The sequence below is a fragment of the Metopolophium dirhodum genome, chromosome 1, assembly GCF_019925205.1.
Source record: "Metopolophium dirhodum isolate CAU chromosome 1, ASM1992520v1, whole genome shotgun sequence".
NCBI lineage: Eukaryota > Metazoa > Arthropoda > Insecta > Hemiptera > Aphididae > Metopolophium > Metopolophium dirhodum.
The window spans coordinates 129444445-129462792 of record NC_083560.1 but is presented as its reverse complement, the minus strand read 5'-3'; the positions used below and the strand labels follow the sequence as shown (position 1 = coordinate 129462792).

Genomic DNA, 18348 nt, shown 5'->3' with positions numbered 1-18348 from the left:
GTGCCAACGCTGTGGCTAATTGACCCTTAGACTGCCTGGTATACGAACATAAAAACTGTTGTCCTCGTTGTAGAATTGCTGCAGGAACAGGATAATTACCAAGCTGGACATTAATGAGTTAAAAAGTTAAAATTAATTTAAAAAGTTAATTGAATTTAAACTTTTTAACTTAACTTGTTACTTTTGGATATTCATTAACTAGATTTTTTAATTAACATGTGAATTTTTTATTTTAAGAAGTAAGTTAAGTTAATTTATTTTGTTTTTAATTGAATTATATTTCACTATTTCAGTCTATTTCATTTTTATGTCAAAAAATATGTATCGTAAATTGTTTAAAGTTAAAAATTACTTATATGGAAATACTTTATAAAGTATAAAAACTATAGTCTATAATTTAGTTTTGGGTTAGTGTACAGCCTGCAGTTTAGTTACTAATTGTCATCTTGAATTCTATTCAGCCCATATTGATGGTTACATGTTAATACTGTAAATAAATAATAAATGCAATGTTAAATAATATATTGACAGGTATAGTTGTAAATATGATCAATTTTATTGATTTTATTTTATCAATCAAATATATCGAAATGGTTTTGAATTTTTAATATTTTCAATAAAATAAAATAAGTCATGTATTAGGCCCTTTAGGCCTTAAGAGGACGCTAAACCTGGATGTGGTGTCTCCGTCTTATAAATGTAAAACATAAAAAAAACTGTTTCGAGCAAAAACCACTTAGAAACCTCACTAGAAAAATTAAAAACAATGATGTACTGTCAAAATTTGGTTGCTTAACTTAGCTTACAGCCCGAGTAGTTTTTGCGCCATATTTTACATTTAGATGTAAGGTCAAGACATACCATGCGGGTGTAGCAACCTCTTACGTTCGAGAACTGAGAAGACATAATTACAAAATAACACTATTTAAACAGAACAGTAAAATAGTCAAGTTCTAGTATACGGTAGTAACGTAAAGCAAATTATAAATTACTGTAACGCAATTACGTTTTTAGTAACGCAGCAGTAATTTAATTACATTTTATCAAAGTAACGCAATTGTAACAAAATTACTTTTGAAAAGTAATTTCTATGAAGTAACGCACTAACGCGTTATTTTTCACGTTAGGTATTATAATAGTTTTCAATGTAATACAAAAACATGCCGTTAAAATATCCCAGAAAAATGAAAAATCATTTATATTTATTTTTGATTCCGATAATAGTTAACAATATTACTAAACATTCCAGGAATAAATGTTATCACTTTATTAGCAGAAAGAAAAGAGTTCAGTTTAAAAATAAAATTTAATAAAAATGAATTATGATTTATGACTTATAGCCAGAGATAGATAGGAGAGATGATTGTAAGTACATTTTTTACATAATACTATAATAAGTCTATTATCATTAGATCTATGATCGTAAAATATATACATAATAATTTATTGAATCATATCAAATACTAAAGATTAGTCTATAGTATTTGATCATATGAATTGAATATTGTTTCAAAAAAAAATGATAAGAAAAAGTAACGTTATTTGTAACGCACTACTTTATTAATGAAAAAGTAATGTAACGTGATAAAAATAATTTTAGGTATCTAACATAAATGTAATTTAAATAAAAATATTTGAAGTAATAAGTAATGTAATTTCATTAGGTACTTTTTAAAAGTAATTAACCCAACACTGTTAAGTTCAAAAATATAATGTCTGTATTGTCGATTGTCACGGGAATTACCTGGTTGACCAGCCTCCATCGGTTATATTTCTGCTCTGAGATCTTCTGTAGATTAGACACTCACTGTAGTACTGTTGGCAGATTGCTTAAGAAAACTTATAATTTTTCAAGTTGACAGTACCTTGAGAAATAAAAATGTAAACATATGTGGACATATGTAAATTTTGAGTAGCACGGAAAATAAATAAAATACCATTTTTAAATAAGATATTAAAATTAAAAGTGGATTTATTCAACAGAGTAAGTATTTGTGAATATTAACATAATATTTAAAAAATTATAATTTACTTTCATATCTTTTTTGTATATTTGTATAATTGTTTTTAGAATAAGTCAATTAATGTAGGTATACAATATTGTGCATTCTTGTTCTTATGTTTTATTATTTTAAATAAATTACTAAAAGATATTTTTAAATTACTTTCCCGTAAAAAATATACATAAATAAAAAAAAAATACAATTAAAAAAAATTTTATCATCAACGTGTAAATTAAACATTTGCTATTGTTAATCGAATATGATCTGACATTCTTACTACACTAATTATATTCAAAAATATTAAACATTGCTTTATTAACCAGCATTCTTCAGTTATATTTCTGCTCCAAGATCTTCTGTAAATTAGACACTCTCTGTAATGCTGTTGCTAGACTGTTTTAAAAAAACTTATTCTAATTATTTACATACGTTCAGGAGCTTGTCATACATGCATAGATAGGTGGAAGGCCAACTTTTTATCATACTGTGGCAAATCCATAAAATAACATATAGAGATGTTCCATAAATGATAAAAACATTTTCATCATTTAAATTTTAAAATAATTATTATATTGGAATATTTCTTAACTTTCTTAAATTCCAACTACTAATACGTTTTCTTACGTTTATTTTAAATTTAAATAGTTTTTAAATAAGTGAAAAACTTTATAAAGTCTCAGAGCACTTAAATTATATTTGTAGAACAATATAGTTTTTATGGTTTTTTTCTTTTTTATGAGAATTTTAAATTGGTTTTTGACTACTATAGGTTAGGTAAGATAAATCCTATTTAATTGAAAACAATTTAAATGAGTATTGCACGCCAAATTATATGTTTTCCTATTAGACGCAAATGTGGTATACAATAATATTAAATACCCGTCAGATTGGCCACCTCTGAAATAAGTAAATCGTAGATGTATGCACTAGGAATTCAAAATGTTAAAATTTAAATTTTGGAAAAAAGACATAAGCATTTTGTTTTAATATTTAAGTTGCTTTTGAAATATTGTTTGAAAGTAGTCTTTATTAGTTTCAAGTTTAAAACAAAAATATTTTGTTTCAATCAAATTATTTTGGATTTTTTCATATTTATTATGGTCTTGAAGTTTATTTTGTGTAAAGTCACAGGATTATAGTATAAGATAAATGAATATCATAATATGCCAACAATTTGTTTTTGTCATAATTATTATAAAAATATTTATTATTTTGATTTCATTATAAGCAAATAGTTTATTTTATGTAATATTTCAAGTTAATAAATCATAATAAATCATAATATTAAAATGCTTGGTAAAAATAAAGTTACAAGTTCAACAGTCGATGTTGACATACTTAATGTATTTTATGTTCAAATTTATTGATATTATTTAGATTTCTAATCAATAAATTAATTAAACCTAACAATAAGAAATTAAAATATGTTATTTTTATATAAATAATTAACATTAATAAGTTCAAATTGTATTTATAAATATCCTTTTTAATCAAAATTATTTAAATAGTAGGTACGTACTGTATAGTACTAAAATTTCCAATAAATTCAATATTTAATAGACTCATCGAGGAGAAACTACTTCTTCAAGCAAGTACATATATTATTAAATAATAATACAAATTAAAACATAGCATATCTCATGGATTAAAAAAGAGAGATCAAAATATGTAATACTTACACAATAGTAATATTCAGTCTCAAAATTATTTTATTTTTTTTTCGGTTATTAATTAAGACTTGTCACAAATATTCTTACAACAATTTGAGCATTAACATCGCTATAACTGTAATTCTTGTTTTTGAGTTTATCTGGTTTCTTAGCTTTTAGATTTTTTACTCTTCTTATTTTTACAAATAGGTTTTTTTAGCATTATTTTTTATTTCATCTTCCATTTCTATTTTTTCAAGCGTATTTTCTATTGTACTCTTCACTTTTATTCTACTTACTATATTACTCATTATGATGTAGTTCAAATAATAGTTTCCTGGCCAGCTTAGAAGTTTTTGGACCAGCAATAGAAGATCTGTCCAGATCAGAAATTGGAGGAGTTAAACTTCTTTCTGCTTTCAAATGAGGAATAATGTCAATATTCGCTGGTTCTTCAGTAATGCTATTGTTTGGTTCTCTAATTACATAATTTATTGGTTCTTCATCAACATTATCTATTAACATATCGTCAATACCTTCAAAAGCTGCTAGCGTAAATGTACCCGTAGTAAATGCATTTCGATTTATAGGCCAAATCCCTGACATAGAGAATCCGTTAATAATATTTTCAGGTGTAGCAGCACTAACTAATGCTCTTATACTAGATGACACTAAAGGCACATCATATTTTCTTAATTTTAACCCTGGATTATTTTCAATCCAGGCCGATATATTTTCGTTCAAAAATGCATTAAATGGTCTATACACGGATCTGTGAAATGGCTGGTGTTTTTTAAAACAGTGAGGTGGGAATGATAATAATAAAATGCCTGCTTCCTTGCAAAAATCAATCACTGGCAAACATAAGTGAGATTCATAACTGTCAAGTAGAATAAGAACTTTTTTATCAACTGGAAGGCTGACATATTTGGTAAATTTCTTCAAAATCTTCAAGAACTCAACGCCTTGCATGCAGTTTAAATTATTGGCAGCCTTAGATGATATATGCATGGGAGGAATAAAGTTGCCCGCTGCATTTATAGCTATGCACATGGTAACTGTACAATTTTTGCCACTTATGATCGCTTTATTAGGTTTATTACCTAGAGATGCTACTATTTTTCCTGTTTTTCGGACAAATGTAACCCCTATTTCATTCATGTTGTAAATATCATGTGCTTGAAGTTTGTACTTCAATAAAATTGACTCATATTTATCCATAAAATATTTTATATTTGCTGGGTTGAAATAGCTAATAGCTCTTGATATACTAGTCGCTTTTGGGAGACAACTAGACAATGATGGGTTTCTTTTTAAAAAGTCTGAAACCCAATCGGGACCGGCTTCCTTATTTTGTTTCCAACTGTTTGGTACTGTTAAATCGAGTTTAACTGAAAATTCATAAGCTAGTTTTCGAATATTTTTAGAATTTAAACCAAAATACATATCTGTAGAAATTTTTACGTAATCTGCAAGTTGTTTTTCTTGAAAATTGTTAAATACTTTATTATGTGGTCGGTAACCGAATGCTGGTTGACAACTACCTGTTTCCCTATGAAGTTTAAATTTGTTTATATACCTGTTTAAACTCACATGGCAAATATTAAATTTTTTAGCTGCAGATCGTTGCGACATAAGATCTTCCAAACATAGTTGAGCTGCTTTTTGCATAGTGCTCTCCGATGTGGTACCTCTCTTTGTGGTTTTCACACGTTTACGAGGCATCTTGTCAACTATAGTAAGAGAACAAATTAATAAATCAACAAATCATAATATTAGACAATATGTAATGGTAATGATCTATAACGATATTGAACCCATACATATTTATTCTGAAAATGATTAACTTACTTGATAAATTATTTTTTGTTGATGAATAATATTCCATTAAAATAAGCTAAGATAATATAAACATTTGACGGTAAAAAAAAACTATGAGAAAAATGTTCATCCGTCAGGCGTCAATATCTGTTTGTATTGTTGTATTGTACTTACTTGTCCATGGTTTTTTCTAGGTACGAATTATCTATTAAGATATATTATGATTCGTGGTTTTTTCATAATATTTTATAAACGAAACTGATAACAGTCAATGACAAGCACAATTTCAGATAATCGTGATAACAAGTGACAACACATATTATCAGAGATATTAGAGTACAAATCGGTAAACACATTTACGATATTTTGAAAAGAAAAGCCCGGGAAAAAGGCCTCGGAAAACATTGCTTTTAATTATTATTAGTTTATTATTCTTAATTAGTCTGTAGTCATATTATAAACTAGATGAAATTTTTATCTTTAAAATTAATTAATAAAATACCTAAATCTAGTGAGTGGTTTAATAAATTAGATGTAATTATGGATAAACCTAGTTATTAGTTATGGGGGTACCTACACTCAGGGCCGGGTTGGTTGGGCGAGCTACCGAGGAAATATCGGTGGGTGGGCCGCTTAAAGTTTGGGCCGGTCGTGTGAGTGAAAATAAATTCATGCTTAAAATACGATTGGGCCACCTATAAGCTCTTAATAATCATAGACGTAATTTTGAGCTCCTGAATATGTAAATGAGCCGCTTAGAAGTGAAAATCTCGATGGGCCGATACACACCGATCCGGCCCTGCCTACACTTATACAATTTTTATATATTTTTTGATTTATTTCTTAGGAATGTACTATATTTTTAATATACTATTATTACGACTATCGTCTATTTTCCTATTCCAAATTTGTTAGTAGAATTTTAAGAATACACAATGAGAAACTACCCGTTTCTAAAATGCTTAGGAATAAAAAAGTTCTCTTTAGCAGGAAAACATTCCACTTCAGGGGCGTAATTTCAACTTTATGAAAGGTTAGGCATTATATTTTATAAACATTAATTACCCAGGCATGCCAAAAAAATGTTTAGCAGGCCAATATAAAATATTATATTGTACCAGAGATATTAGAATCTTTATATTTTCAATCTAATAGGTAATCAAATCCAAATGTATTATGAATGTATTATGTACCTACCTAAAGTTAGTAATTAAATTATTTAAATTTAAATTGAATTGTTGATAGACACTATATTGTACTTAAACAAATCCTGAACTCCTATTAGTCCTTACTCCTTAGTCACACATAAAATATTTTACGCAAATCAAACATTTTTATATTTCATTTAAATGATACATTAATAATAATATCACATATCCATATTTGTAAATAGCCGAATACAAAAAAAAAAAAAATTATAATTACCCGGCTCAGAAAAATATAGAAATTATAGTCAGGCCAAAATGCTCTCCCTTAAGCTCTCCCTTGACCCCCCCCCCCCCCCCAAAAAAAAAATCCTATGGATTACTTATTAGCATTATAATTTATAATAATTAAAATGTAATAAAAGTATAATCAATGGTACCTTTAACATATTTAGTAATTATAGTATTGTGTAGTACCTATACCACAGAATAGATTCATATCCACTACGTATAAAAAATAAAAATGTATAATATAATATTTAATCAATTTGTACTTATAGTCAGTAGGACTTATGGTCAGTAGGACCAGTAGGACACTGTCTATGAGGGACTTAACGACCGAGGAAATACTTAACCTAACGCCTAAATTATTGTATACACTATACACGCATCAGCACCAGTTTGATAACGAATATGTGATAAACTGATAAATAAATCGGAATTACGAAAAGTTTTGAAATGAATAAGTAATAACAATCTACCTATGTAGTAACTATTATATTATTTTCAATTCATCTGGCATAATATTAAATTTTGCTATTCTACATTCGAATAAATATTTGATTGCTCCGACCACATTGATTGCGAGTTTAAATTATACAACAGTGTTTATTCGAACATCGATCCTATGTTGTTACCTGCCTAGGGGATAATCAAAAATGAGTAGTTTTCGATTTAAAAATGCTGGTAAGTTTTCTATTTATTATTTAGGTACTAAGATTCCAATTTGTCTGTGAATAAATGTACATTAATGATGTCATCGTATTTTATTTAAATTTAATCAAATTTAAATAATTACATTTTTTTTTTTTTTGATAAATACTTATTCAAAGAATTAAAAGATACATCACAGTTTTTAATTTAGGATATTGCATAGAATACAATCACACAGTAAGTTGCATTGGGTCATAAATCAAAAAAGAATTTAATAATAAATTCATTTTTATTTTAATTTTTTTAATTTTTGATCAAAGAAACATACATTTTATGTCCCTATGTACTAATTTATAATTGTCTTGTTCAAAAAACTCTTCTCAGATTTGTGACTTACCTTATCCAGTTTCTATTGTTCCTTTGACAGTTAATTTCAAGTGGCCAAACACACCAAAGTTACAAAAAGACCATCATTGCTATGTAATGCAGATGATCTCATAATTTAATTTTGTTTTCCGGGACATAAATCTTTTATCATCATCTCAATTTTGGAATATAGCTGATTAATTTTCAACCATAAAAATCTAATCACTGCATGAATTGCAAATACCTTATATACACGACGTGACAATAGCCATGATTAATTACTAATGACATCATAATTAAAATAGATTTTGTGACCTGTACCTTGAAAGAAAAGCTTAAATTACATTGTCTTAAATTTTGATTAAACTATCTTTATTGACAATATTGTAAAATGATAAAACCCAATGCAACTTAATTTTTAATTGTTTCCTATATTAACCAGATTATTTTTATTCTAGATGAAAAACCAGGATATGGAGAAGAAGATTCTAATTTTGAATCTGCTATATCTTCCTCATTTGTTTATAATCCATATATGTCATTGGATTTACAAAGCCAAAGAAATAAATTACCTATAACCAAATATCGAAATGAAGTTCTGTATCTTTGTGAAAAGTTTCAGACATTAATATTGGTCGGATCTACTGGGAGTGGAAAAAGTACTCAAGTGTCTCAAGTATGTTTAATTTTATTTACTCAAATAGTAAAATATATTATTTTTACACTAATGTTCAGCGATAGTGTTTTTAAACGATTATAAATTTGTACCAATTATTGACTTGTTAAATTCTAGAAACATATTTTAAATAGTATTATATTCTTCAATTGTTTACCAAAAGCTCTTACTTAGTTACCCTATTCCTTATCCAAATAACTGTTTTTTTATGAATTAAATTGTTTATATATTTATTGTTAATAACAATGTACAAAAGTTTTTTCCCTAGTTTATCATTACAAAATTGTTTACAGATGCTTTTAGATAGCGGTTTATGTCAATGTGACAAATCAATTGTAATTACTGAGCCCCGGAAAATAAGTGCCATAACATTAGCTACTCGAGTAGCACAAGAACAGAAAACCAACCTTGGTCAACTAGTAGGCTATTCAGTGAGATTTGATAACTGTTGTCAACCAGATACAAAAATTAAAGTTAGTTATTTATATTTTATGATATTATTTATATTTTATTTATATATTAACACAAATTATTTTATGAATAGTACATCACTGAAGGTATTCTTTTGAATGAAATGATGAGCAATCCTTTATTAGTAAATTATTCTGTAATAATATTAGATGAAATACACGAAAGAAGTTTAATGACTGATATTTTAATGGGACTAATTAAAAAAGTTTTAAAAGTTTGTATATATTTAATTGTATTTATTTAATATTTTGCTATGCATTTTTTATTTTATATTATTTTCAGAAAAGACCAACTTTAAGACTCGTAATACTATCTGCCACTTTGGATTCTTCACAGCTTAAATCATATTTTAATTTAAATCAAAGCAATGACCCTGTTAATGATACTGCAACTGTTTTGGGTATTGAAGGAAGATCCTATCCTACAAAAATATACTATATAAAAGGTGATGTTTTTAAACATATTACACTAAATTTGGTATCTAATAAATTATAATAACATGTTTTTTTTAGATCCAACACCAAATTATGTAGATGAATCAATTAACACGGTATTGAAAATTCAACAAGGTGGCACATCAGGTGATATTTTGGTGTTTTTAACAGGAAAAGAAGAAATAATGCAAGCAGTTAACACACTAGACGATTACAACATTAAGAATTCTAATGAAAAGTACCTAAATATTTTAACTTATTATTAATATATTTACCCTGATAATTCATAACCTTATAAGTAATTTAATTTTAATATGCAAGAATTTGAAATTTACTATTCTTATCAGAAAAGTTACACATTTTTACTTATTTTTTAAAATTATTTTTATGTTAAATTATTCCAAAAAATATATAATATATTTTTTATAAGTATATATCTACTAGCAGACACAGAAATGCGTTGCTATTGTTAGGTTTTTGTGATTATGCGAGCAGTTTGTTATCAGATAGGCAAAACACCTGCGATAGATCGCGGACCCCGCGTGGTGCGTACGTAAATGTATGAGTTAACTTAAGTATCAAAAAATAAAAAAAAATTGGTCCACCAAAACCGTGGTCCGAATTTGATAGTTAAATTCTGTACCATTTTTATACACAGGCTTTTCGCATTAATAATAATAATTATTATTATTAAAACTAAGTAAAACCATTAGCAACCATTTATATAAAAAATAATAATAATCTCAAAATCTCAGTTAGAGAGGTTCCCCTGGTTGGACCTTTTATTTACCTTTTTTCCCCACAAAATGTTGTCCATCTTCTTTCCCGAGGTCTAATATATCTTAGTACCAAATTTCATTGCAATCGGATGAACGGTTAGGGAGTGCATAAAGGACACAGTCAGTCGGAAACATTGTTTGTCTTATATATATATATATATATATTAATAGGGATTTATAAATCTATTAACACATTCATTTATATAATTTTGTTTCTGTTATTTAATTTCTGATTGGTTAGGTTACATTAACAAAGTTCATAATATATTGTTAAAATTATGATACTTCTACAAACCCAATACATTAATTATAATTAGTTAATTACCTAATGCTCAGTTAATATTATTATAGGTATTTAAAAAAAAAGTTATGAAGTATTTAAGTTAAAGTGATTGGATTAATTTTTTATACTACGGGTCAATTGTGAAATAATGTCAGAAACCTGAGCTCTAAATTAATTTTTAATAAAATTATATAGGTACTTACCTAACCATTAAGAAATCAATTATTATTTTATTCAATAAGCTCTTTCTCAGTTGTTATTAATTTGCATGCGTATCATATAATTTTTGTTATGTTTATATCTCATTGAGTTATGTCTATTTTAATGTTGTTTAAAGAGTCTAAAAATACTTTCATTTCTTAAAACTATCTAGTAATAACTAATAAGTAATAACTGAGTTTGCAATAGTACTATATTCAAATTATTTTATTCTTTTAAGTTCTTTAATATTTCATTTTTTTCGCAGGATAAAACTTCTTCCTATACCTATGCATGGTACATTAACTAATGACGAACAACTTAAAGCCTTTCGTCCAGCACCTAGAGGATACAGAAAAGTAGTTTTTTCAACTAATGTTGCAGAGACATCAGTTACAATTTCTGGGATTGTTCATGGTAAATTCAAGATTTTAAATTAATCAAAATGTTAATACAATTATAGTATATAGGTATAAGTTAGTATGGAACATGTTCAGTGAGGCCCATTATCTTCTTGAAGAATAAATACAAAAAAATATGTGTATTATTTTTTAATATAATGGTATAAACTTGTCCCCATAAAATCAGTTCTGAAAAATCTTCCTGGAAGATAATTAAATTTAAGTTTTTAACAAATATAAATTAAGTAATAAACAATTATTGATGTATAGTGTATACATTTAAATAAACATCTTTCAAAAATGATTTTATAGAAAACTTTGAATAAGTTAAATGTAGGTATTACATTAATAATAATACATTAATAATAATAATAATAATAATAATAATAATTTTTTCACGGAAATAAATTCCAATTATAAAAATATTGTAGTGACAGTTTGTGTTAAGTGCGCATAATATGGGTTACAACTTAAAAGTAATGTGAATACAAATAACATAAAACAGAACAAAATAGAGAAAAGAACAAAAGAAAAAAGAAAAAAAAAGTATATGTATACAAATCTTAAATATTAAATAACGATTTAAACTTAAAGATATTATATAAAAGCAGCATAATATGAATAAATAATTATATTGAGAGTATAGTGGTTATAAATGTAGGTAGAAGAAATAAAGGGGGAAAATATGATATAGAAAGCAGAGAAATAGAAGAGGATAAGAGATGATTAGATCAAATATTAGACAAATTAAATAAGGTAGTGTTAAATAAATCTAAGTCTTTAGTTGAATTAGCTGCTGACATAAGTATATTTGCAGGGGTATATAGCATATAGTTTGAAGAGAAAGAGGAAAGATAAAAAGTGGAATTATTTCTGGAATTAGATTGGTTTACTCTAAAATTTAAACGTTCGATTATTTCGGGACAATCTATAATATTATGTAATAATTTATATAAAAATTTACAGTTTAAGATAATAAATCTTTTATTTAGGGGCATTATTTTAAAGAGATTACAAACGGTTTCATATCCAGAATGAGGAGTTCTTATATAATGATATTTATATGATAGGTATCTTAAAAAGTTATTCTGTACAGTAGATAGACTATGGTTTTGGATAATATTATTAGTACACCAAATTATAGAGGCATAGTCAAAGTTAGAACGAACTAGCGTAAAGTACAAGATTTTTAGGGCTGATTCATCGTAAAAATCTTTACACATACGTTTTACTAAGCCAAGTTTCTTGTAGGATTTGTTTCTTATATAATTAACATAAAAATTGAATGAAAGTTTTGTATTGAAAAAAACACCTAAGTCTTTAATTACATAATTACGTGTTAAGATTGAATTATTTAATGTGTAATCAAAAAGTAAAGTATTCTTTTTTAAAGAAAATGAGACTATAGCACATTTATCAATATTCAAAGACATATCATTTTCAATACACCATTGATAAAGGCTGTTTAAGTCACATTGTAGTTCTAATGCATCATTAGTGCATTTAATATTCTTATATATTTTTGTGTCATCCGCAAGTAAAAGACAACTTGAATGTTTTAAAATTTTATTAATGTCGTTTATGAATATCGAGAATAGTAAGGGTGATAAGTGATCACCCTGAGGAACGCCGGATAAAATATTAATTCGATCTGAAATATAATTTTCATATTTTACGGCTTGAGTGCGATTGGTTAAGAAGGAATGAATCCATGAAAGAAGTGGGTCATAAAAACTATAAGCTTTAAGTTTTGTTATTAGAAGAGAATGATTAACTCTATCGAAGGCTTTTTCAAAGTCCGTATAAATAACGTCAAATTGAGATTTGTTATTGAAAGATTCCAGAATTAATTGTTTAAATATACTAAGATTAGTTATTGTTGAACGCCCTGGGCGAAAACCATGTTGTTCATTTGAAAGAATGTTTTCACATAATGGAAAAATTTTATTATTTACTAATTTAGAAAATATTTTTGGTAAGATTGAAATTTTAGAGATAGGTTGATAATTAGTAACTAATGATTTATTACCTTTTTTAAAAATTGGTGTAATCTATATTAGTCCATAAATATTTTATTTTTAAATAATTCTAAAGAATATTTAAATTATTTTTTTGTTTTAATAAAACATACTGCAGATACCACTAATTTAAAAAAAAGATGTTTTTGTTCAAATATTTCAGTAAAAGTATTGTTTTTTTTTTTTTTGAGAATGATTAATATTTATCAAAAACATTGCTATAAAGATGATACAATGTTTGTTTTTATCCCAGACCCATGTGCAACATAGACAATACGCATTTATGTAAAATAATAACTATGATTTTTGAATAATCTTGAAATAAAATTACCTATTATAAAAATTATAAAGAATAATATTTTTAAAGGTTTGACATATCACTTTTATATTATTATTTGACTAAAAGAAGTTTGAGTTTAATTTGTTTTAAATTGATATGTCGAACCTTCAGAAATATTATTCTCTGTAGGTAAATTTTGTAATTAGTGATTTTATTCTAAGATTATTCTTACTCATAAAAAAAATTGATAACATTTTGTTATCAAATAAATATAATAGAAATAGAAATGCCTCTTTTCATATATAATATAAAATATAAACATGGTGATTTACTACATGCTCACCCCTCCTCCCCTCAATTATTTCTGTAATTATGAATTTATTCAAATTCTGATTTTTGAAATTCTTAAATATATTCAGACCTATAGCTATATTATAAAATTTGATAAAATATTATAAAACATGATATTTATTTTCTTTAGATTCATAATTATTGGACCAAAATTATGCAATTTCATTTTTGAATTAAAGGATAATAATTAATAATATATTGAAAGTTTTAAGTAGTATTCTAAAAATATTAATTGAAAATCTAAAAATGTCCATATTATAATTTACTGTTATTATGTTGAATTTGTAATATGCGTAAACTATGCATGACACTCTGTTACTATACAATTTATAAGTTGCATAGATATATCATATTTTTATATTTATAAACAAAGTACCTACTTTCATCATAACACTATTGTTATGTCTTATTATACAGGGTGATTCTTAAGCTCCTTTTTCCTTTAATAATATATTATTTATTCAAATTCAAATGTTTAGAATTTTTAAATTTATCTAAAGACTATATTTTCAAATTTCTGATACTTTTTGTACTACTAAAGGTCCCTACACACTGCAGCGGTGGCGTTAAATTCTATTGTATTGGCTTTACCGTCGCAGTGAGCGGTGAAATGTGTCCTGCAGTAATTCACCGCCACCGCTGCAGTGTGTGGGGACATTTAAGGATATTTTTCAAATGAGAACCCTCCTGCCCTTTTTTTACTGCAAATTATTTAGCAGATGATTTTCTTGAAAATGTCTATGTATCTAAATCAAAATTCTAATGAGTAGTCTTTGAGTTATTAAAATGTATATATTATGGATAATAATAATCCTTAAAAATGGTTTTATAAAAATTAAAACAATTTGTAATAGGTAGTAGATGTAGTATTTGTTATACTTGGATAGTTTTTACAAATTATTTATATTGATAAATCAATAATAATTACTGACGCTTTTAAAATTGTCTAAGCCCCCATATCGACTTAATCCATTACCATAGACACATTAATATATTATTAATGTATAATAGTAATGATAAATCAAATTAAAATATTTATGTAATTATTATTATTATTATCTTCATCACTAACTTCACCAATGTCTTATATTTATAGTTATTGATTGTGGATTCGTTAAACTAAAGTGGTTTAATTCTAAGTTTGGCGCTGATTCATTAATTACTGTTCCTATATCCAAAGCATCAGCAATTCAAAGAGCCGGTCGTGCAGGAAGAGAACGACCTGGTAAAGTATATAGGTACATTTTTAGGCAATTTCTAATATTTAAACTGTAAATGCTTGGTATGTCATGTTCATTTTCTTATATAAATTACTTTTCAGATTATACACAAAAGAAGCCTATCAAAATTTGATAAACGCCACTCCTCCAGAAATGATGAGATCTGATTTAACTAATGTAACTTTGCAGCTTAAAGCCATTTATATAAATAATGTTTTAAGATTTCCTTTCCTTAGTCCACCTCCAGCTAAAAATCTTTTATATGCCATGGAAATGTTAAAAGCTTTAGAAGCCATTGACAAGTTAGGGAATCTAACAGATTCATTTGGAACAATTATGGCTGAATTACCATTACCAGCAAAACATTCAAGAATATTATTGAAGTCTGCTGAAATGGGTTGTTCTTCAGAAATTGTATCTATATTAGCTATGCTTCAACTTCAAGATGCATTTGTACGCCCAAAGTACGGAGCTACAATACAAAAAGCTAAAATACAACATAGGAATTTTGAAGTTGCCGAGGGAGATCTACTTACTTTATTAAATATATACAATGGATTTGAAAAAAATCAGTATAGTCAACCATGGTGTCATAGATTTTTTATAAATTATAATGAATTATGCAAAGCCCGTAAAATTCGATCACATTTAATAGATTTAATGAGGACATCAAAAATTCCACTTAAATCCTGTAAAGGTGAATATAATATATTTTTAAGAACACATTTTTATCATAATAAATTATTTTATTTTTTATTTACAGGAAATACAAGAATTATTGTAAAAAGCATTGCATCTGGACTTTTTAAAAATGCTGCTTATTTACATTATACTGGAGTATATAGATCGGTTGGCCTTGACGAAGATCTTTTTTTTCATCCTAAGTCTGTTCTGAATTATGTTAATCAACCACAATGGTAAATTATATGTCATATTTTATTGTAAAAAATAGTTGAAATTTAAATTTACATACCAGAAAAAAATAGCTAAAATCTTTAAGTAGGTATGTTAATTTTTAAAATAGTTTGTATAGAAAAAACTAATTTCTTTTCAAATGAAAAGGAATATTGAAATTTGTTTTGTGATATCATTATTTTGTATTCTATACTTCCTTTATTTACCTTATTAAATTGCCTATTTTAACTTACTAACTGTTTGTAAAATTAAATAATATATATTAAGCATTAATGTCTTGTAAAAAAACATCCCAACTTCATTGTACCTTAAAGGAGTTCTGTTTATTGTAATCACTGGGTAATATCATAATACAATGAATACAATTTTGAATACAATTATATATTTAAATTAAAAACCAAGCGTTACAATATCATCTATAAATAAATGCTAACTATTTTCTTGTGGTATAAACATAACAATATGTTGGAATACTGAAATATTACCAATAGATATAAAACTATTATTACCTTTTGTTTTAATGTTCTAACAAATGATTTTAAAGAAGCATATGTTTTAAACTACAATGGGTTTATACTACATTAAATTTAAAAATAAGATTTTAATAAAACTCAAAATATACATGGTTGATTTGTATTCTTGTCTATTTAGATTATAATCATAATATCATGTATGAAGTTTTTCTTCATTTGTGTAAATGAAATAACTATTAATTTTGTGTTTTTTTTAGGGTCCTGTATGATGAACTTCTGGAAACTACAAAAACGTACATAAAAAATTTGGTTGAAATAACTCCATCGTTATTATTAGAAGTAGCTCCTCATTATTTTTCTACACCAACATTATAAAAACAGATTTTTTTGTAACACTGAAATTTTTACTAGTTAATAGGTTTATAATTTAAGTAATTTAAATTCATTAACTATTTCATTTTACTATAGCAGTTTTGTGAATATATTATATCATGTTTATTAATTATAAAAATAAATGATGTAAAACTATACATTTTATACTCGCATTTATTAATATGTTTTTTATAATAAAATATATTTTTCCAATTAATTTACATTATTTAGTAACTCTTTTTAATATTATTACTACTTTAAGATTAAACATTAGAGTATTGATATTATGGTTATTTTGTAATTCTGTTATAGTTTTCATATAAAATTGTTCATATTGGATTTTATAGTTATCCATTATTTCAATTTTCAATTACCAATTAAATATTAATTTGTCTTAATTATTTATTAAAATAGTCTAATTAAAACTCAATGAAATTGGTTGTATAATACCTAATAATTTAAAAACCAAATGTATTGTGTGATTTACTGATATTGGTGGGTACGTAGTTGTAATTAGATAGGTAGGTCGTAGGTGTAGGTAGGTAATATTATCTTGTTTTCATGCAGTGTGAAACTGTTAACTAATAATAAATTAATATTGATTATTTAAAATAATTGACTTAATTTAGATTAGTAGATACTAAGCGAAGTGATTAAGAGAACACCATATCTGCATGCGTTGTTTCCGTCTTTACAAATGTACAATATAGCAAAAAACTGTTTTGCGTGGGATAGAACCACTCCCTTGGTATTTATAGTAGAATTATCAAAATTCCACACCGCATAGGGAACAACTTGATCTATGTCGTAGCATTTTTATTATTGGGATAACATAAATTTATCAGTTTGAGAACATGAGGATTTTTTATGTTTTTCTCATTCAAGTATTAAAAATTATTGGTAAATGCTATCAAAAAAATAAAAACGCTATGACACAAATAAAGTTGTTCCTTATGCATTGTGGAATTTTGGTAATTCTACTATAAATACCGAGTGGTTCTATCCCGTGCAAAACAGTTTTTTGGTATGTTGTACATTTGTAAGACGGAGACAACGCAAGCAGGTATGACGTCCTCTTAATGTATTGATTTTATAATGATGTTTGTTATTTTTAATTTTTGAAAATAATTTGAAAATAAAACGAAATAATTTTTGGAGAATAATGAGGATTGCCTTCATGTGGGATCCTCTGACCTCTGGGTATAATGCTAAATGGTTTTCAAAAATATTTTAATAAAATTATTAATTAGATATGAAAATCTTGGCATAATATTTTTATCCGGGACTAGGTTACACGTCAATAATTTTTACCTAAAAAAAACCAGGTGGAGTTTACAATAGACCTTTTGAACATTTTTTTCTCCTGGCCGAGTTTAAAATTGCTTATTTGAAGTTCAATTTTGACAAAATTTGTCAAAAACATGAAAGTTTGCATATCATTTTATAGATAAAAGTAGTTTTTATTGATATAAACTCAATAAAAACGAGTTATATTAATTTATAAAAAACTAAATAATAAATATAATATAATTATTATTGCTGATGCATATTGCATAAGCA

General features: G+C 25.9%; 2 protein-coding genes across 2 annotated transcripts; one reads left to right on the top strand and one right to left on the bottom strand.

Moving 5' to 3' along the window:
- Window positions 1-1931: 1931 nt before the first annotated feature.
- Window positions 1932-5695, bottom strand: LOC132936449 (uncharacterized). The gene is made up of 2 exons (XM_061003180.1): window positions 5504-5695; window positions 1932-5385 (listed from the first exon to the last, which is right to left on the bottom strand). The coding sequence occupies exons 1-2, from the start codon at window positions 5538-5540 to the stop codon at window positions 3956-3958; spliced, it is 1467 nt and encodes a 488-aa protein (XP_060859163.1). The 5' UTR covers window positions 5541-5695; the 3' UTR covers window positions 1932-3955.
- A 1642-nt stretch (window positions 5696-7337) lies between these two features.
- LOC132934509 (probable ATP-dependent RNA helicase DHX35) lies at window positions 7338-17023 on the top strand. Its single transcript, XM_061000822.1, has 11 exons — window positions 7338-7584; window positions 8376-8593; window positions 8887-9066; window positions 9138-9278; window positions 9347-9509; window positions 9577-9736; window positions 11027-11175; window positions 14905-15046; window positions 15130-15725; window positions 15792-15945; window positions 16674-17023. Exons 1-11 carry the CDS (start codon window positions 7557-7559, stop codon window positions 16789-16791), a joined length of 2049 nt encoding a protein of 682 aa, XP_060856805.1. The 5' UTR covers window positions 7338-7556; the 3' UTR covers window positions 16792-17023.
- Window positions 17024-18348: the final 1325 nt, after the last annotated feature.

What these genes read in the sequence shown, in the direction of transcription:
- LOC132934509 (XM_061000822.1), top strand. Translation starts at nt 7,557, where the DNA reads ATGAGTAGTTTTCGATTTAAAAATGCTG. An exon ending in TAATTAAAAAAGTTTTAAAA is followed by an intron (nt 9,279 to 9,346) that starts GTTTGTATATAT and finishes TATTATTTTCAG; the next exon opens with AAAAGACCAACTTTAAGACT. An exon ending in AATTTCTGGGATTGTTCATG is followed by an intron (nt 11,176 to 14,904) that starts GTAAATTCAAGA and finishes TTATATTTATAG; the next exon opens with TTATTGATTGTGGATTCGTT.
- LOC132936449 (XM_061003180.1), bottom strand. Translation starts at nt 5,540, where the DNA reads ATGGAATATTATTCATCAACAAAAAATAATTTATCAA. An exon ending in AACAAAAAATAATTTATCAA is followed by an intron (nt 5,386 to 5,503) that starts GTAAGTTAATCA and finishes CTCTTACTATAG; the next exon opens with TTGACAAGATGCCTCGTAAA.